This window comes from Mesoplodon bidens (assembly GCF_964165515.1).
Source record: "Mesoplodon bidens genome assembly, chromosome: 4".
Lineage (NCBI taxonomy): Eukaryota > Metazoa > Chordata > Mammalia > Artiodactyla > Ziphiidae > Mesoplodon > Mesoplodon bidens.
In genome coordinates this window covers 65,444,739-65,466,989 of record NC_138160.1, presented here as the reverse complement: position 1 = coordinate 65,466,989, position 22,251 = coordinate 65,444,739, and the positions used below count along the sequence as shown (strand labels likewise).

Here is a 22,251-nt window from a genome sequence, read left to right as displayed (position 1 = left end):
GGATGGACCTATAGTCTGTCATACAGAGTAAAGTAAGTCAGAAAAAGAAAAATAAACACTGTATGCTAACACATATATGGAATCTAAAAAATAAAAAAAGATTCTGAAGAACCTAGGGGCAGAACTGGAATAATGACATAGACATGGAGAGTGTACTTGAGGACATGGGGAGAGGGAGGGGTGGGCTGGGACAAGGTGAGAGAGTGGCATGGACATCTATACACTACCAAATGTAGAACAGATAGCTAGTGGAAAGCAGCCACGTAACACAGGGAGATCAGCTCGGTGCTTTGTGTTCACCTAGAGAGGTGGGATAGGGAGGGTGGGAGGGAGACGCAAGAGGGAGGAGATATGGGGATATATGTATACATACGGCTGATTCACTTTGTTATACAGCAGAAGCTAACGCACCAATGTAGAGCAATTATACTCCAATAAAGACGTTGAAGAAATAAAAAGTATAATTTTTGCACAAACAGATCAAATATAACAAACTTGATAAACACTATGTACATAGTTTATCCAGGGAAACAACTATGATAACTAAAAGCCATCTCCATCACCTCAAGCCAATAATAGCCAAGATAACCTGGAAAAGATCATAGTTTGGAAGAAAAGAAAAAGATTAAGTAATTTACTCAAGGTCGAGGGGCAATAAAGTGGTGGAGGCAAGATTCACGTAGTCTGACTCCACAAGCCACACTCTTACTCACTACTGACAATTACGAAAGGGATGGGGCCAGTTACAGACTGCATGAGCTAACAGGAGGAAAAACAACCAGTCCCTACACTCATGGATGACTGGTGGAAAGTCAACTGACACAGCCTCTCCAGAAAACTGCCTGACGTTTTCTAAGGAAGCTGAGAACATCCACATCTTATAACTCAGCAATTCCTCCCCTACCTATATACTCTTGAGAAACTCAGGCACATATATAAGGCATGTGCAAAAAGGTTGATAGTGTATCCTTTGTACAAGCAAAAATTGCAAAGAATCCACAAGAATGAAAAAACTGTAAAATGAAATACAATGTAGCAATGACAACAAGAAAACTACTAAGGTAACACATGTAATATCTGATAAATCCCATGTACAAAATGGTAAACAAAGAAGCAAGACCCAAAAGGATACATACAATATATTTACATTTATATACTTTTTAAGGTAGTAAAACTGTATCTAAAAGCAAGGGAATTATTACCTTAAAGTCTGGATTATGGTTACCTCCAGAGGGAAGGGGCCCTTCTGTGAGCAGTGCTGTATTTCCTAACCTGGCTGGTTGTCTCATATTACACTGTAAATTTCTGTTTTATGCATTTTTTTTCCTCGATTATTTTATAACTTTTTAAAAAATCACTCATTTTTGGCTCAAGGAAGTTCCTTAATTCTAGCCCAGAGGCCTTCTCTAGTGGCCAGATAGCTGGACTGTAAGTACATTAGCATACATATATGTTTATCTCCCAATCTACAACCCAATTTTTTAAAAAGCTATTAACAGAAGTTCAAGTAATAAATTTATCAGCCAGATAAATTCCCCTCTGCTTTTTTAAATCAGAGAAATGGTCTACATCGTAAAACCTGCAACATCTACTACTCTGTGTGATATGTAACATTGATAAACCCATAGTCAGTCTGCATAAAGCTGTGCATTGCCCAGCCTGAAGGTAGCGGGCCTGATGGCAGTGGCACTACAACACAAAAGCCTTTGATTTCAGACTAGCTACCAGAATCCAAAGGATGACTCCTAGGTAGTGATTGGGGAACATGTGACACTCACCACAACAGGGAAGAACCCAGCAAGAATAGGGTAAAGGAAGATGAGATCCATTTCAGCCACACTGAATTTGAGTGCCTTGTCCAATGAAGAGTTGGAAGCAAGAGCCTGGAGCTCAGAAGAGAGGTGCCGCCTGGACCAGACCTCCGGATGTCATCAGCCCAAAAGTGGTTGGTGAGGTAAAGAATGGGTCCCAAGAAAATGCCTGAGATGCGAACTATCGTTTCTTTTTTTTGCATGCCAGTTCATACACTACGGTTAACTCTGGCAGTAGGCCAGAGCCTATGTCTAACTGCACAAAGTAGGAGCTGTATACTATCAACTCTGCTCCTTAGACTGAGTTCCAGGTAAATATAAAATAGCACATTACATCTGATAAAGCTTAAGAGCAAGTAACCTTACTACTTGTAGGTAGGTTCAATTGCCTGCAGCTAGATAAAAAGTGCTTCTCAAAGGTAAAAAAATCATTTAGAGCCATCCAACAGTAATGCAAACTCCCAGAGGGAAAGGCTTACTGATTAAGCAAAGGTCAAGTTAGCACAAAGTTATGCAGTCAGACTGAGGTATTAAAAGGTGCTTTGGAGACATTTGGGTTGTAAGAATTTTTGTTGATACGGTAGCTGGTTGCAGAAGTTTGTAAAAAACAAAGAGAATGAGTTATTATTAGGCAAAGGGTCCTACTTGTGCTTAAGAGAACAAGGGAGTCTAATAGTTCCAAAGGGCCCTTAAACCTAAGATTGTAAGCAGAGTCCAAGTAAGTCTATAAACGGGCAAATCTGCTCACAAATTGCCAGAAGGCAAGATCAATAAAACTATGATTCACAAATTATACTTACCTGGAAGACTGGTTATAAATATTCCTAATCCTTATTAAAAAGAGAGTTTTGTACTAGCCAGCTATCATTTCCCTTTAACTCTCGAACTTTCCTCTGAACTAGATATGACAATCCCATAATCATTTGTGTTTAACTTCAAATCCCTAGAGGAAATTTGTAAAACCCTTTGTTATCCATGCATGTGTTGACTTTTATTCTGCTATCTGTACACCGTCCACATGCATGCCTGTCACTGGGTCTATCTTCAACCCTAAACTGCTAGAGCCCATGGACAGAAACTATCTGGATCCTTCCACAGCACAGAGTGCCAAGTAGCCACCTGAGAAAATTATAACTAGTAATTTAACATATAAAATTAGGAGGAAAATGTTTTTCTAGTATAATTACTTGAGGACACAACCCATCAGATAGCCTCATTATAAACCATACATGATTACTCATATTTAAAGATTCCTTGAACATCTATCATTCGTTCTTTTTTTTTTTATTTATTTATTTATTTATTTATTTTTGGCTGTGTTGGATCTTCGTTGCTGTGCACAGCCTTTCTCTAGTGGTGGCGAGCAGGGGCTACTCTTCGTTGTGGTGCACGGGCTTTTCATCGCGGTGGCTTCTCTTGTTGCAGACCACAGGGTCTAGGTGCACAGGCTCAGTAGTTGTGGTTCGCGGGCTCTAGAGCGCAGGCTCAACAGTTGTGGCTCACGGGCTTAGCTGCTCCACAGCATGTGGGATCTTCATGGACCAGGGCTTGAACCTGTGTCCCCTGCGGATTCTTAACCACCGCGCCAGCAGGGAAGTCCCTATCATTCATTCTTCACCTACAAAGTACTTACCACAAGTCCAATGAAAACGTTCCCCTTTTTTTTGTCTTTAACATTTTCCTTATTTTCACAGATACACAGAAGATAGCTGGTAGAAGTATCAGTCATTATCTCATCGACATTAACAGCGTCATCCAGCTTGACTAAAGGATTTACATGTAATAATCATTAAAGAAAAACAAATGCTACATTCCCATTAGCTTTTCTCCCTTAAAATAATGGTTCATTTTCCTGGGCATTTTTGCTTTATGCAAAACTCTTCCATACAGCATTTATTCTTCTGATTTATTCTGATCATAGTTACATGACTTATCTTCCCTAAGATATAAGATTCATGAGAACAGACAACTATTACCGTCTCACTTCCAAAGGGCCTATGATATGCCTCAGATCCTGTGGAAGCACCAATTTTTAACCCTCTGCTTTACTTGGATAATGCTGAGCCTTGACTCCTTAACAATCACATGATGTTTAATTCCACAAGTCAAAGCATGGATACACTGAAGTAGTGTAAATTACTTTCCTCCGTTAAAGTACCTAACAGCTCTCAGACATAGCAAGAGAATTTTTAAAAGATATGAGAAAAGAAAACCAAAAAAGAAAACAGATACATACATGTGCACGTGTGTGTGTGTGTGTGTGTGTGTGTGTGTGTGTGTGCAGTAAGTCCATTACATAAATTCTCAGGGATGAAAGCTGATTTTGGACAAGGTCAGTCTGGGAACATCCACTTTGGGCATCAGCAGATAAGAGCTACAGCAGCAGCAAAAGAGAAGCACGGAGGGGTGCTGTTTTAGAAGCAGGCTTTGAAAAAGAGACTCAAGTTCGGGCAAAAGAAACAATAAAATTATGAAGTTCTTACAGCCTGATCAGCTTAGAACAACACAGAGCTATTAATGGTCTGGGGTCCACTCTGAGTGATAACCGTTCCGTATTCATGGTGTTAATGGAATAAAACAGCCTTCAGAATTTGGGTAGAAGCTAAGCAGGCCTCTAAATAAGCACATCTGTAATAAACCATAACAGCAATAGCTTCACACAGTATCATTTAAGACCTTATCCCTACATTCTTTTATTCTGAGAGACCTGACCCCATTCCACAGTAAACAAAATGCTTCCTTATCATATTTGATATATAATTATTTGGTTTTTAAATAATTGATAGAATTTTATGACTTTGCTGTTAAAATCATTTTGCTTCAAGTAACTCATTGAATTTATCAATGACCATAAACTGGGGGGCAATCATTACATATACTGAGGGTTCTTGCAAGTGAGAAAGCTTACAATCCATTTTCAAAAGTAATAAAATTCTTATGCTGCTAACAATTAATGAGGATGACCTACTATTATGTTTTATAAGCAGTTAACTGTGTGTTAACTTGGTAGTTTTCTTTTCACATTTTGAAGTAAATAAGTTATTTTTTAGGTCTCATTTTAGGAAGATCTACAGGAGCTTGTAAGCCCTAAGCACCTAACCACTGCCCACAAAGGCCTAGGAAAGATGCAATTTCACATCAGTTGCTAACTTGCTATCATCTTTTATCAGGCTCTCTTTTTTCTTGCTCTTAAAATACAATGAACTCTCCTTTTACTATGGCATTTGAAAAATGCTTCTTTCCAGCCAATATCAACTCTTCTCTTTTCAGTACCTTACTAATCACAGGTCAAGGTAACCACACTGCCTCATCTCATCAAAAAGGTACCCAATCAAAGAACAGTTTTTAAAAATGCTATTTAAAACAAAGTCCTTGTAACATTTAAGAAAAACAATGCCTATTTGAAAAGGATATCTTCTCCAATAAGTGTAGATTTTGTATAAAGAGCAGTCAATTTCCGGGAAAAGAGTGAACTTTTGTTGTCCCCAATGGCTTTTAACGCAGCTGTTTCAGTTTGTTTCACAACTCCCACCTTCAACAAAAGTAAGAAATACTGCATATCAAATATGGTGGAAAATTTGTTAACAAAACATTAATTCCAGATGTTGAAAGGTTAATTCTGAAACATTTAAAATAAACAAATTAGTCCACAATGTCCAGAGGTAGGGCTTAAGTAATAAGTACCACAAGGACATTGCAAGTGTGGATAGATCACTATGAAACACTCCATCACAGAGTTGAAAAAACTTTTTACCCTAAATATCTAATATGTTAAAAACTCATGGAGCTATACTGCCAATAATTATGACAAATTTTAATTTCTCCAAAATAACAAATTCCAAAACCAGTTATAGCCTACCATCTTAGAAAACATTTCCCTCTCTGGAAGAGACTCTAATCCCCTTTTCCCACAAGTTGAAGTCAAAGCTGACCTTATATCCCTTGGCCACAAGGCGGCGTACGTGAACAAACAGCCGGTGAGTAGGTATGCTTGCTGTCATAAAGTTGTGATCTAAATGGCAATAGATATTGAGCTCCCGGGCTGCAATCTAAAAAAATTTAAGAAGAAAATATCAATAAATTTCTACTTCTAGATTCCCTGTGCAGTGTTTGTTCACTTTGTTAAAAATCCATCAAGGTATACATTTAGGATTTGTGCACTTCTCTGTGCGGTATGTCAATAAAAAGTTTAAAAGACATTCGCTGTGTAGAAGCCTATGGTTTTATCTTTTTTTAAACAGTGTCCATGGCCTAACCTCAAAGCCAACATCTATATTTATAAACAACTCAGAAAAATATGACAGGTTTTCTTTTATGTCCTTAGATCTATCAAAACCTTAAAAGTGCTGAGCTTTCCCTGCACAACACAGAGACCATGAGACTGAAATAGAATAAGAATTTGCTACTTAGCACATGCAAATAACTGAAAATTAGGAGATACCACGGAGTATACGTAAATGATGAACCTCCTTGGACAGAGGGCATCTTTGAGGAAGTGAGAAGAGAACCCCCTGGTCTGGTTAGCTACTTAATGATGCATGAATTGATAGGAATGCAGAATCAGGCAGCACCACCTGATTCCCTATGTTTTTCTACAAAGTCCCAGGGCTTAGATATTGCCCACTGGAGCCACGGAATTGGAGTCATTCCTTCACTCTCACTCCCCTATACCACCCGTCTCTGAACTGTATTAGTTCATCGCTGCAGGGCAAGAAGACATCAGTCTTTACTGTGGTCAAGGCTGAATTTAGCACTCAACCTAGAGAGAAGGGCAGAGAACAGCACTTCCTTTCACCCTTTCAACTATAAGAGGCCAACCACATGGTTCCTGTCCTCAGGAAACACGTGGATGCTGTTTCAAAGTCTAATTCCCTGACACAGAAGGGAGCATCATGCCATCTGAACTAGAGAACACCACTTTCCTGCCACAGGACTTAGGACACTAGAAGAACAAAAGTTGGCCAGGTCTCCACTCCCCATCCATGAGGTGGCAGACGAGCCACCTCATCACTCTCTGAAGACATACTATCCAACTAGGCCTAAAACTAAGGGATCGTCACAATCATTCATGACTTCAACAGCACCACCAGCAATACCAAGCCTAAGCTTGCCCCTAAATGCTCAAATTTACTTTTAACCTTCTTAACTTCGGCCTACATCAAACACCCGAAATTAAATACAAACCCAACTTAGACTAAGATAGCAAGACAGCTGATATACAGAGACCTGTAAGACTTCACACACTTGTTGGTGGTTGGCAGAGTTAATGTGCTCTTCCACTGAGATTTAACTATGTTCCTGGCTATGAAAATTCATAATTTAAGGGTAAAAAGAGGAATTTCTGTACATCTCAATGTTCTTTTTCTTGTTTGAGTCTTCATTAGGAATACTCACATGATGATGGTTCATTCACAATTGACTTTCGATGGATGAGAGGTACTGGGCCAGCACCATGGAGAATAAGCACGAACATTCCAATAGGGACCCCTCACTTCCTTCCCCACAAATCTAGCATCCACCAAGTTTGCTTGTGTCTATTTTTAGTTTTTACTTTAAATGAAAGTATTTTTGAAGGTAATTGATCACATTAGCTTTTCCATAAGGTGGTCAGAAAATGAAATAAAAACACTGGAAAATATTTAAGGCTGGACAAAAAAACCAGGAAACAGTGTCTGAGAAAACAACTTACCTCTGCATCTTCCCCGAAGAATCTATACTTATATCCACATTCCACACACAAAACTGCATCTTTCTGCTGCTGCTTCATTTCTAAGTATTGTAATTCTAAGGGGGTGTAGATGCTTTTGGTCCGTTTGTTAGACGGTTTAGAATCAGAAGTCTTCTGTAAGTTTTCATAACTGCTATGTGATGATCCAAAATGACTGAGTGTCTTGTCCTGGCAACCAAAAGATTTTTATAGTTTAAAAAGTATTAACTGTAATAATAGTTCCAGAACGTAAATTTGGCACAAAGCTAATAACTGGTGAATCCAAGTGAAAAGTTTATAAGAGTATATCATATATTAGGCATCTTTTCTTGCAGGTTTGGAACTTTTTCAAAGTAAATGACTTAAAAAAGTGAGCCAAACTAAACTACTGTATAATTATTTGAGCAAATTTTGAAAGCCTAAACTAAAAAAGCTTTCTACACTTCTCTTTAAATTGGATTTCATTAAACCAATTATAATTAACCATTTTCTTTTCTTTATTCCCAGATATATAAGGCACAAAAAGTCATCAGGCATCAATCTGTCTCCCTCAGCGGTAAGGCAAAACCACTTTGAACAAGCATGCCAGCAGCTAAAGCTGCACTTAATGTTTAAATTTCCAAGTACAGTCTAAAAGATAGTATATTCCAAAATCTTTATTCCAAGAAAGAATCACAATTTGTTTGGTAAAGAGAGATGAGAAACAGCTTTTGGAAAGCATAAAGCACAAGGTTACTTTTTCAACATTAGTATTCCTGATATCCACCTGTCTATATGAAAACCATAATTAAATCCAGTTCACAGCTTAGAGCAAATTCCTTGCTTCTGAGACTTATTAAGGTAAAATGAAACAAATCTGTACAATTGATGACATAAAAATTCATATTTTAAGGCAAGGCAAGAAAAATCTAAACATAAAATTTTTCTCTCCCCATTTTGGCCCCCTCCCTCCCCTTCAGTGTGCATTGTGCATCTATCTGCCTTATGCTTAGGTTTAGCAGAAATACCTGCTCAACCATTAAGATCAATTTTCCTCCTTCTGGGGCCAGCCTTATAACTCCTTGGAAGCTAACATTTCTTTCTCAATCCTTTAAGGGGTCACGATGACCTACCACTCACCTCGTACACACAGACATCTATGGTGAACTTTATATACAATGCCAACATACCATTTCCCTTAAAGATAGCCATTGGTGCATAACATACCGGTCAGACGACCTGGGGAGACACTGGGCACCTAATGGAAGTCTTCTTAGCTTAAATACTTACCTATGACCTTATTAATGTTACTAGCTATATTACTTACATTCTGCCTATTTTATAATATAATTGTTTCTTGCGTTACCAAATGTATGACTGAGCCTCCAATAAAATTAATAATGATTAGGTGACTTAAAACGATTGACAAAATATACAGTCCTATATGATCAGTGATTTTAATAGTGTAACTCTAGATATGGGAAGAAGCAACAAGAGGGAATCTTTTTCTAGACCGTAACAGACTATAAGACAGGTGGTTCAGAGGCTTTCGGCTACTGTTAACAGGGCCTAGTCCAGTAACAGCACAGTGAGTGGCCTATCAACAAAATCCTTGCCTGACCTGAGAATGAGTATTCCTAGCGCCATAGGACAAATTGATCACAAAATGCCTCCCAAACCTTGGTTGAAATTAAGACCGAAAGGGAACCGATTACAAAATAAAGACTGTTTGCCCATCAACCAATTCTACAAGAATGAAGTCATTAGCTACTGTGGTTGCTGACCTGTATTACACCCTGAAAGGAATTCAGGAAGAAGATCAGGATGAGGCACTTTGTGAAACTTGCCCTCAGATAGTTAGATATTTTCAGGAGAAATTTTTTTATAAACCTGGATTCTTGCATCATCCCATACTTAGAAAAGCACTAAAATCATTAACTAAGATGTCTGTTCCTTGTGACTAGCAGCAACCTTCTACCGAGTTGTGTGCTTGAGTGCACATACCCCCTTTACCAAAATCACATATATGCTGGCCTCCCCCTTTACTTCTTTGGAACAGTTCTCAGAGCTCTCTGAGAGACTACCTCCCAAGTTATAATCCTCAGGTTGGCTCAAATAAAAATTTTCACTTCTTTCTTAAGTTGACTATTGATTAATTATTTGGGTCAAAAGGATAAATCCAGCTTCTAATTAAATGTCACTGGGTCACTGCCAACATCAAAAAACTTACCAGCTACCCCTGAAATTAAAAATATGGCCTAAAAGACTAGTGACCAGCAGAGGCAGAGAAGAGAGAAAGAGAAATGTCTTATATGGCCCAGGGAGGGGACTGCTGTCCAAGGAAAGCCCAGAAAGACGTTCTTTACAGTTGCAGTTGCTAAAGGTTTAAAAAATTCAGCTTAGCTGGAATAGCAGGTAGAGACACAGTTTATCTGAATAGCGAAGCCAAGCAAACCTCCAAAGATCAGCAATGAGACCTGGTAAGGTATGGACAGGCATGGCAGGAGAAAAGTGGGTCAATATACCAGATTGGAGAATGCATTTGCTTTTAATTATGATGGATTTTCTACTTCGTTTCCATGACTGTTATCTAAAATTCAGGAAAACCACATATTGCAAAACTTAATGAATACTTAAAAAAATATATTTCCTGGAAAAAGAAAGTTCTTACTTTATACCTTATTCATATATGGAATGAAAGTAGGAATCCAGCAGATAGTTTTAAGCATATGGGATACGAATAAACAAGTCAATCTGAATACTTGAGTATTAAGCAACTTTTTTCCCCCACCATTTGGGTGAAAATATTTCTCAGATATACTCTTTTTCATATTCCCAAAGACAGCATTCTGAACTCAATTTAACTTTATCTTGACAATTGAGGATGATCAGAATAATAAAATGGGAATTTCAGGACCTATTTCTAGGTGTCCCTTCTAACTGGTTACTTCTAATGTGCTGTGAATCAGAAATGCCAAGTTGGTCATTTTATGTATAAACCAACAGTAAATCTCATGAGACCCTAGGATAAATTCTCCAATTAATAAAGTAAACATACACAGACAAACTTTTTGACCTCTATACTTTATAACCACTACACCCAGGTGAATTGCTTCTAAGTATTAAAAAAAGATTAAAAATAAAAACAAAGCAACTTTTTTTCTGATGATGTAAAGTCAATGGATCTTATGGCCTGGCTGAAGGAGGAGTTCATGAATCTGGACTTTGTGGGAAGGAGTGTGAACTTCTGAAAATTAGATACAAAATTGTGTTGGTCTGAGTATTTATCTGAGTAACGAATCCCTAGTGTTCATTAGATTTAAATGACTCATAAAAAAAAATAAAGAACTAGTTCTCTAATTCCATCGCTTTCGATCATGGCTACACATTAAAATGAGAGCCTTTAAACGATATCCATGCCCAGTTTTTCATGAAAACTAACTAAACATGATTCTGAAGAAGGGTTCTTACTATCAGTATTTTTTTCATTGACGTAGAGTTGACATACAATATTATGTTAGTTTCAGGGGTACAACATAGGGACCTGATAGTCAAATACATTATGAAGTGATCATAAGTCCAGTAACTAACTGTCACCATACAAAATTATGACAGTAAGGTGATTCTAATTTAAAGCTGGGCTGAGAACCACTAATTCTGAATTATAGATTTCAATGATGGATCAAGAATTAAATTCCCTGATTCTGCAATGGTGAAAAATACTAATAATCACAAAACAGTGGAAGAATTAAGAAAGCCATATACGTTTGGTTAAACTCTGAATTTATTATATCAGCCAAGCTTTCAACTAAAAACCTCAAAACATCTCTATAAATTATTCACTGTGATTTTCCAGACTAATCATGGAAACTATAAGGAGGACTATAAGAAACTGTGCTTGTATTAATTATTAATAAAGAATCCCCCCAAGTCAGTGGCTCCTAATCCAGGCTGTACATCAGAATCTTCTGGGAGGTTTTCTTGGTTTTGTGTTGTTTTAATAAAACCAATTCATCCTGCCTTAATACATAGTAAATCACAATCTCCAAGAATTAAAAAAAAAAACTAAAACTAAAAAGCAAAAGCTCCCTCAGCTAATTTGGATGATCAGCCAAGTTTGGGAACCAGTGCCCTGAGTGAACCCACAAACCTAAAGGCACTTCAGAACCTACAGTTCTAAGTAACTGGATATTCATCTATATAAGAGTTACATACCTTTCGACTAGTTTGAGATTTGGAATCTTCAGAAGAAACTGCATTCTTTGCACGTAGAAGATTGATATCATCAAAATCAGTACATTTTGGCAGAACTGCAAATCTCTTCTGAAGAGACTCTGTCTGGACTCTATTTTGAGGAAGGGCAGAATCGCAGCAGAATTCTTTCAATTTTTCCAGAGACTTTAAAACGTTCCTGGTCCTCTGATGTTTCTTTGGCTCTTAGCAAGTCAGAAGAAAATATAACAATAGTATTTTATCTCACTTGGTCAATTCATAATTAGCATAGGATTTTTAAAGAGGGAGCTTCTCACTAAAGCAATGAATCTAACTATAATGTGATAAGGAAATAAAGAAACCTCGGGTTCAGGGTGAAGATGGCATATTGTAACATAGATCTAATTTCACTTGGTCCTGAAATCCTATTAAAAACTACAACAGGGCAGACAGAAAAGAAGAGGTGACAACTGCAAACAAAATATCTGAAGCTAGAAGGATAAATGGATAAGCAATAACCAATTTAGCATACCTGAAAGCTAAATCCTAAATAATATATAAAACCAGGAACCAATCCTACTTACAACACCAAATGCTTATTAAATGGCTCAAGGATCAGGGCACCAGTAGCTCTGGAAATGGAAAAAAGGGAGGTTCTAAAATAAACAGAACTGGTTCAAAACAATTTAATTCCTAGACCCCTACCCCACTCCAAACTCAAGGGTAACTGTCCTCCTTCTACCTCAGAAGAAGACTGGAGATTTCTCTGGAAAAGGCAAAACAGGCACAGGTGAGACGCAGTACTGTGCCTGAGCCATAAGAATGATGTGAATACAGGCTTACTGTATGCGGAGAAACCAGCCTCTTCTCACCAGCTCTCAGAACACAGGCAGCCAGAGCTCTCCCTCCAGGCAGGAGCTCACAAGACTCTGGACTGGGGAAACTGACCAGCTCCATGGGAAAGACCTAAAGATACTGATACCAGGAATTCACCAAGGAAACCAGATCACCACTCCCAGGACATGTGCCTTCCTGCCTCCACAGCTCATGCTATTCTTTCTCCCCAGAATGCCCTTGACCCCAATTTCCACATGGCAAATTGTACTCATTTCGTCAAGACCCATCTCAAAACTACTTTTTCATGAAATTCTGCTAATTCTCCCAGTTTAAAGTCATCTTTTCTTTCTCTATGTTCCTATAGCAAGATCGCATCTCTCTACAGCACTTATCACACTCTGCCAATTAGCAGTTATTAATAAGCAAGCAACCCATAAAATAAGGGAAACTATCATGTATTGGGTATCTACTATATGCCAGAATACATCTTTTCACCCTTTAGAGCAATACTATTAGGTAATTACTATTTAATATAAAGAAACTGGGACTGCATTTATTATCTCTTACTTTCCCATTAAAGCAAAAACACTCTGAGGGCAAGAGTTGGGTTTTGTTCATTTCTAAAAGTTTAAATATTTTCATATTAATATTCAAACCTCTCTTTAGATCTATACTTTATCCTGTCTCCTGTTAACCTTGTAGCTAGAAAAATGTATATTTGAAATCTCTTTTCAAATGTATATATTCATCTTATTTACTGTTATTCTCCCCTTTTCAGGATGTATACTTGAATCACTCTTCAAACATGTACTGTAAGTTTTTACATTATGTAAGGACTTCCCCCTATCGATACAAAAAAAACTTTCCCGGGATGGGGGTGGGGTATAAGTCTTAGAATTGCACTCATGTGAAAAAAGAATATCTAAAACTGAAGTGTTAAAAACTAAGGTGAGGGCTTCCCTGGTGGCGCAGTGGTTGAGAGTCCGCCTGCTGATTCAGGGGACACAGGTTCGTGCCCCGGTCCGGGAGGATCCCACGTGCCGCGGAGCGGCTGGGCCCCTGAGCCATGGCTGCTGAGCCTGCGCGTCCGGAGCCTGCGCGTCCAGAGCCTGTGCTCCGCGACGGGAGAGGCCACAGCAGTGAGAAGCCCGCATACCGCAAAAAAACAAACAAACAAACAAACAAAAACACTAAGGTGAAGTAGCCAGGGACTCTTCTAGCTAGTGAATGCTCTGCTCTTTTCTTCCCATTATGTATTTTTTTAAGTAAACAGTAAAGTTCATATTTCAAAAAATTCCATGTCTATGGCCTTATTTCCACAAACTTCAGGGTTTGCTCAGCTGGATGTGCAGCAAGGACTCAGCGTGCATGTGGTAAGAGCCCTTGATGGCTCACTTTCTTGCCCTCCTCCTTACCATCCTTCCCCACCCTACCCTACTCTCACCACTGCCAAGGAAGATTCCACCTTGAAGCTCCATCCTTGAGTTATGCTCAATACAGAAAGGTTTTTGTCGGTTCAGAAAGATCCTGGATTGAGCCAATACAACCTCTCTGCTACCCTTCCACATCTCTTAAGGTTTTTTCTCTCCTTTTTCTGTGTAGCCATCTTTCATCCTTAGGCTGCAATGACTTTCTACGAGTGCATCACAGCTCAAGAGTTAGGAAAGAAGGTGTCCCACACTTGTTCATTTATATCAAGCCATTATGATTCCTGAACTATAAAATAAGAGAAAGAACTGGTATACACGCAATTACCCCAAATTACAATTTTTTCTTAATGCTCCTAGGACCATCAAATCTTGAGCCATCTAAAAGAAAACCAGGGGGGAATATGAACATGTTATCTGTGGGAAGAATGAAACTTACACAGGAAAACCAAAATCTTTCATTGCCTTCCTCACAGATACCTAAGAGAGATTTGAACACCTCATAAGGCCCTCAATGAAAAAAACTAAATTGGAAGGCTTCTCAAGTGCAAAGCCCCCAAGAGCTACGAAACCCTCATGCCTAAGAAGGGACACAGATATAGGCACCAGTCCCTCCATTAGGTCTGAGGAAGACTGTAACTACTGTGAAAAACCTGGCTCATGGAAAACTGAGTACTATGAAAATTAAAAGGGAAACCTCCTAAAATGGAGTTGGGAGGCCAGCAGGGAGAGCTCTCCTGGACATACTACCCAGCATCAATACAGATCCCAACAGGAAGAGACTTACCTTGCATCTCCTATAGAAGTGACACTAGCTTACTACCACCAGCAGGAGGAAGATTTTCTCCTTGCCTGGCAACATTACAAACAATGACAGACTGTCACAACTCAGCCAAAGAAAAGCCACTACACTTTGAACTCCCAGTTTCCTCCAATGACCCTCCCAAATTCCTCTTCTCTATAAAAGAGTTTCCTCTCCTTTGCCTTGCTGAACTTGCATGTGGTTTGCCATAGTTGCATGTCCTAAATTGCAGTTCTTACCTGCTCCCAGATAAATCCATTTTGCTGGTAAAATAATTTGCTGTTCTCCTGTTTTAGTTTAACAGTACCCAAATAAACCTTAACAACCTCCATATTCTGCTCCTATACTTAAAACCTCATACTATTTCCTTTTCTGAAGATGCCATGAAATGAACTATCAAATTGCCACAATATGAGATTAAGACTTGCCAGCATTATCACTAAAGTCTCTGAGCCCTTAAGAGGATATGCCCCAGAAATCAGGCCATTGGTTGCCGTCCCAACATGTTAAATAGACCAAAAACTTCTCAGTAAAAATCTTTCACTGAATTAACACCTTCACTGTTTGAGCTTTAATTTTTTGTGTACCATAAAATGTAAATACATAATAGTTACTTTCTCTACTCAGGCTTCCTCCTCTAGGCCTAGGTTATGAAGGATCAAGGAGGTAGAAGAATTATATTTTAAATAAAGAATTTTAATCTAGAAGAAAGCACAGAGTAGATACTGAAATATAAATATGTGCCACTATAAACAGATTTTCAAAAATCTGTATAAGAATCTGTTTTACAGATAAAATAATTCATCTTAAAAAAAGGAAAAAGAGAAAAACCTCTGGAATATTACAAACATATTTTAAATCAGTTAAATTTAAACACAATGTTCAGGCAAAACCAATCTATACTGAAGTCAAGATAGTGGTTATCCTTGGTGGGGGGAAGGGGTTGCCAGTGGGACGGAGCACAGAGAGGTTTCTGGGGGTCCTAGTAATATAGTTTCTTGATCTAAGTGACGGTTATATAGGTGACTTCAGTTTGTGAAATTTATCAAGCTTATGATTCTCTACATGTATTAAACATCTATAATGAATTAAAAACAACAAATCCATGTTCATAGATCTCAGGGTCTCAAGAATTCTCTGTTTGGGAAGATAACTTACAGCCAATGTTTTTGAGGGTTTAAGCTCAAAAGAAGATATTTAAGCTTAGGCAGATAAAAACAAGACACAAGTCAAGGAGGAGAGTCTTAAAAAGAAAAATAAATAGATTTAAGAGGCAGTTTCAAATCTTGTCTAACAACAGAAACCCAGGTAAAGGGCAGAACTTCCTCTTGTTTTAAAAGACTTATTTTTTAATCTTAGTGCCCTTGTTTTTAAATATTCATTCCAAATTGGGGCATGTTGTTTTAAACGTCAAAAGGTGATTCTTTTTTTAAGAGTATAAAATGAAAATGGAAAGTTTGTTGGATAAAACTTTTTACCCTGTATAATAGGCAGTCATTACAGAATGCAAAAATGGGAATTTGGGGAATGGCATATTTGATTCCATGAAAAAATTTGATTTTTTCACTAAAACTAAGTAGCTTTATACTCAGCCATAAAAAAAAATGAAATAATGTCATTAGCAGCAACATGGATGGACCTAGAGATATCATACTAAGTGAAGTAAGTCAGACAAAGACAAATATATGATATCACTTATATGTGGAATCTAAAATGTGATACAAATGAACATATTTACAAAAACAGAAACAGACTCACAGAGTTAGAAAACAAACTTAAGGTTACCAAAGGGGAAAGGTCGGGGGGGGGGCATGGTGTGGATAAATTAGGAGTTTGGGATTAGCAGATACAAACTACTATATATAAAACAGATAAACAATGAGGACCTACTGTATAGCAAGGGAACTATACTCAGTATTTTGTAATAACCTATAAGGGAAAAAAATCCGAAAAAAAAAAATGTATATGTATGACTGAATCACTTTGCTGTACACCGGAATCTAATATAACACTGTAAATCAACTATACCTCAATTTAAAAAAATGTAAAATAACTAAGTAGCTTTGATGTTAGGATATTAATTGTAGTGTGTAATAATTATAAATATTAATCGATGTCTTTTATAAAATGGTCTGGGGTAAACTGGAAAAAATGAATTTAAGGCAGATTTCAATTTGAACTTTCTGGATATGGTTTAAAGGTATAATATTTGATACATTTCCCGGGTCTTTTTAAAAAATTGTATCTTATTTTTATATACTCTGGCTATATTTTATAATATCTTTAATTGATTTTGTAAAGTCCACATTTATATAGTATTAAGATAATGTATATTTGTATTTATCAAAATGCATTTGAGACAGAGTTCTACACTGTTTATCTGTAATTAAAATAAGAATAATAACAAAAAGTCAAGTCTGAATCTGGGGAGATTTTATTTACCAAAGGTAGCCAGACATATATATATTCCATCCCATATGTTTTTCCTATGTGATGCTGACACTCCTGCACTGAAAGGTGGAATCCATGTTCCTTCCCCTTGAACCCATGTTCCTTCCCCTTGAACCCCCACAGGCCTTTGTAACTAATTCAACCAACAGAGTATGGCAGAAGTGACACTATATAACTTCCAAAGCTAGACTGTGAAAGACAATACAGCTTCTGTCAGGATACTCATTCTTGGAAACCAGCCACCACGCTATGAGGAAGCTCAAATTAGCCCACACAGAGAGACAACAGAGCCAGCTCATACCGGTAAGTGAAATCTTCAAGAACTTTGTGAGCCAGTTGTAAAACACAGCTAGTATGTTACAGTATATAAACTTACAATTAAATGAATTACATTAAAAACAAAGGTAACAGGGGGCTTCCCTGGTGGCACAGTGGTTGAGAATCTGCCTGCTAATGCAGGGGACACTTGTTTGAGCCCTGGTCTGGGAGGATCCCACATGCTGTGGAGCAACTAAGCCCGTGAGCCACAGCTACTGAGCCTGCGCATCTGGAGCCTGTGCTCCACAACAAGAGAGGCCACGATAGTGAGAGGCCCACGCACCGGAATGAAGAGTGGCCCCCGCTCGCCACAACTAGAGAAGGCCCTCGCACAGAAACGAAGACCCAACACAGCAAAAATAAATAATAATAATAATTAATTAATAAAAAAAACTCCTACCCCCAACATCTAATTAAAAAAACAAAACAAAGGTAATAAATACTCAGACCTCACTGCTTCCTAAAACTTTTATTACATTTTACTATTATCTATAATCTAAAGATTATTAACATGTATTGTCTCTGTATGGTGTAAATACTATATAATGGTGTGCTATTGCAACTATGCACCCTTTCCCAACTCTAGAGAAGTCAAGGCTTAAGAACGGGGCTACTCTAGACCTTCTCTTCCAAAGCTTAAAAACAATCCCTAAAGAGATCAAACTGATCCACAAGGAATTTAACTACTTGCCAGAACAAAATTCAACATTCTTTAAAGAAACACAAATCCCAGCACACAACACAAAGTTCAAAATACTTATTATCAGGACTTCCCTGGTGGCGCAGTGGTTGGGAGTCCACCTGCCGATGCAGGGCACAGGGGTTCCATCCCTGGTCCAGGAAGATCCCACATGCCGTGAAGCAACGAAGCCCGTGCACCACAACTACTGAGCCTGCGTTCTAGAGCCCGTGAGTCACAACTACTGAGCCCACACACCACAACTACTGAAGCCCACTTCAGTAGTTGCCCAGAGCCCGTGCTCTGCAACAAGAGAAGCCACCGCAATGAGAAGCACGCACACAGCAAGGAAGACCCAACGCAGCCAAAAATAAATAAATTTAAAAAACAAAAAAACAAAACACAATCCAAATAATTAATTACTAAACATGCAAAAAGTAGAAAAATCAGTCAAGGTGTACAAAACCAGAAATGATAGAGATGACAGAATTAGCATATAAGGACATGAAAACACATATTATAAACATGTTCCATATAATCAAGAATGAAAAGGAAAAAATAAAGAGGAGCAGAATAGAAGGTTTTTGTTTGGTAACAGCTTTACTGAAATACAATTCACAGAGAAAAATGGGAGATTTTTTAAAAAGAACAATACAGAACTTCTAGAGATGAAATATACAATATCTGAACTGAACATTTCACTGAATTAAATTTACGTCATATTAGATACTACAGGAAAAAAATATCACTGAACTTGAAAATACAGCAGGAGAATCAATCCAAAATGAAGCAGAAGGGGAAATAATACTGGAAAATAAATGAAAAGAGCTTCCTTATTTGAGGGATAATATTAAGTAATCTAGCATCCCTATTAATAAACTCTCAGAAGAAGAGAAAGGGAAGAGACAGAAAAAAAATTTGAGAAAAAAGTGGCTAAAAAATTCTTCCAAATTTGATGAAAACTATAAACCCATGGAACCCAAGAAGCTTTAAATGAACTCCAAACAGGATAAAGATTAATGAAAAAATAAAAATTTTTTTAAAATACTAGACTAAGGCCCATCAAAATCAAATGTGGGCAAACCAGTGATAAATACAAAATCGTAAAAGCAGCCAGAGGAAAAAAGACATATTAGGGAAATCAACACCTTAATTAAAAAACACCGAAAACACCTTGATGTCACAAATGCTAAAGGTTAAGAACCTTTGAAGGAATACTATCACTCCCTTTCTTCTTAAATATAGGACTTTTCTAATATATACTTTACCTAGTTTACTGTGACTTCTCTTCTTTTAGAGATATATATTTGAATTTCTCTTCAAATGTATGTTTTACCTTTTTATTATTATTCAATTTGTTTTCAAAACACATATTTAAATCACTTTTCAAATGTATCAGGTTTCCTTGTGAGTATAAAAGCTTCCTTAACCCTGTGGATCCTAGGTATAAAAAAGAGCTTATAAATTGAAGAATTAAGAACTGAAGTGGATCCATATAATGGCATATTATTCAACAATAAAAAGGAATGATGTAATTTAGAGTACTCAAAATCATAGAAAGCAGAATAGTGATGGCCAGGGCCTGGGGGAGGGGGGAATGTGGAGCTATTATTTATTGGCTATAGAGTTTGAATTCTGCAAGACGAAAAGAATTCTAGAGATGGATGGAGGCAATGGTTGTACAAAATTATGAATGCACTTAATTGAACTGTAAATTTAAAAATGGTTAAGATGAAAATTTTATGTTCCGTGTATTTTGCCACAATAAAAAGAAATTAAATCAAAACAACTTTTGAAAGGAAGGAGGTACCGATACATGCTACAACATGGATGAACCTTGGAAACATTAGGCTAAGTGAAAGAAACCAGGCAAAAAGGCCACATACTGTATGATTCTATTTATATGACATGTTCAGAATAGGCAAATCTATAGACAGAAAATAGATTCGTGGTTGCTTAGGTCGGTGAGGGGGGCGCTGCTTGGGGAAAATGGGAAGTGACTGCTATTGGGTACTGAGTTTCCTTTGAGGGTGATGAAAATGCTCTAAAATTGACTTAATGAGGGCTGCACAATTCTGTGAATATACTAAAAGTCATTGAATTGTATATGGTAAATGGGTGAATTGTATAACATGTGATTATATCTTAATAATCTGTTATTTAAAAAAAAAAAACCCGAGGTGGAGCAATCACCCAGTGTTAGACTGGGGAAAGCTCTTTCTTCTTCCTGAGTGTGATTTTTACCAAGTAGCAAAGGTCTTATTTCAAAACATTCCAAGTCTGTTGCCCCTTTTCCACCTCAGCTCTCCTGGGTGCCTGGAAAAGTTACTTAAGTGTGGTAACCCTCAATCCTCACCTATCACCCACCTCTTCTAAAAAGGAGGACAGCAAGGGTTGTTTGGAAGAATAAAAGAACTACAAAAAGCCTGTAGAACAATGGCAGGCAAACAGAGGGTTCATTAACAGCTTGACGAATTTACTGAAAAACTGAATAATCAGAGCTATGTACAGTAAAAAAGCAAAGAACGGTAGACAACCCTGGGAAATGCGAATTCTGTCAAGTCATGCCTCTCATCATGGCCCCTTCAGGTAGGAGGAGAAAAAGGGTATCATCAGATTTATCCTTCTCTTTAACCATACGTCTCCATTTCTATAGTTATTTCATACTAAGTCTTTCATGTTAACCTTAAATCCAAATTTTACCTCTTGATACGCTAAATTGAAACTTTTTTTTTTTTTTTTGGTTTTGTCTCGTTTTCTTTACCTAAATTCCTGGGGATAATGAAGAAAGAAGCATTTTCTGTCCTCCCCTATCACAAATTGTCTAAGGCCAAAAACTAGAGAAAAATCTGCTCAACCATCTGTATCCAATACCTCCCCTAGAAGTCCAACAGCTCAGGAACAGTGGTTTTACCCAAAACCCTTTAGCATACAGAAAAAGCAGCTCCATGATTAAAAAGGACAGGGTAGATCTACAGGTCCTGACATTGAAAATTGTTCAAAATGTTCTGCTAAGTGGAAAAAAACAGTTGCAAATTAGTATATATAGTATAATACAATTTATAAAACATTATTATTAGTTAACTAATTTGGGGGTCTATTTGAGTACATATAGATGTGTATAAACAGAAAAACCTGGAAGAATTGTACAGCACCCCCCAAAATTAGCAGTAGCCCTTACTGAAAGGGAGAGATTATGAGGTCTTTTACTGTCCACCTTCTACATTTCTGTATTGTTTGAAATTTTTATAACAAGAACGTTTTACTTTTATAATCAAGACAAGAATTTGCTAGAGGGAATAAGAGAGAAAATTGGGAGAACTACAGCCAAATTGCAGAACTCCAGCTCTTACCTCCACTCCCCCAACCTCTTAGCCACACCACCCCTTATGAAGGGGCCAGTCTACTCAAGCACAATGGAGACCTTTCTCCACAAAGGAAAAAAATGGCGCAATACTCCAACAGTCTCCTCTGCCTTCAGGAGAATGTGAGAATATCAGAGTCATGACTTGTAAGAATGAAGAAAAATTGCTTCAGAACTCACCAGGGTTCCCAGGCATTACTGAATCACTTCCTTCTTCCTTTTCTTGAACTTTCTTTGCTTTCTTTTTAACAGGCCCATCACTCTCCAGTGGTCTCTTTTTACTCCTGTCGATTTCTGCAACCTATGTTAGAAAATGATATTATCTCTAATCTCAAAACTTGATGTATGCAAAATAATTTAAACTTTACTTCTGAATGACAGCAAGGTTCTTGCCATCCATCCTTCATAGAATCATCTATTTAGAGTTATGGGTGAACTGTTTTACCATCTTCAAAGACAAGGTGGAGACTGGCAAGTCATGAGCCTCAGCACCTCAAGCCCTCCTAGAATTAGAACCAAGGCTGCTACTTTTCTTCACTCGATCAGCCTTCCCCTATCTCAGATTATGAATCACCCTATTTACCTATGTTAAATAGAATACCTTTAAGAAAAAAAAACTGATATTTAGAAAAGTTGAATTTAGACATATAATTAAAAACAGTAT

At 37.6% G+C, this 22,251-nt stretch overlaps 1 protein-coding gene across 1 annotated transcript in view; it reads right to left on the bottom strand.

Annotated features, from left to right (window-relative positions):
* The window catches only part of MSH3 (mutS homolog 3), a gene marked incomplete at its 5' end in the record, with an annotated part of 184,857 nt that overhangs the window by 161,534 nt on the left and 1,072 nt on the right, over window positions 1-22,251 (bottom strand). The window contains 6 exon segments of the mRNA XM_081231819.1: window positions 3,445-3,590; window positions 5,226-5,343; window positions 5,744-5,860; window positions 7,501-7,707; window positions 11,713-11,933; window positions 21,768-21,888. Of these exon segments, the coding sequence (XP_081087945.1) occupies window positions 3,445-3,590; window positions 5,226-5,343; window positions 5,744-5,860; window positions 7,501-7,707; window positions 11,713-11,933; window positions 21,768-21,888 (930 nt within the window).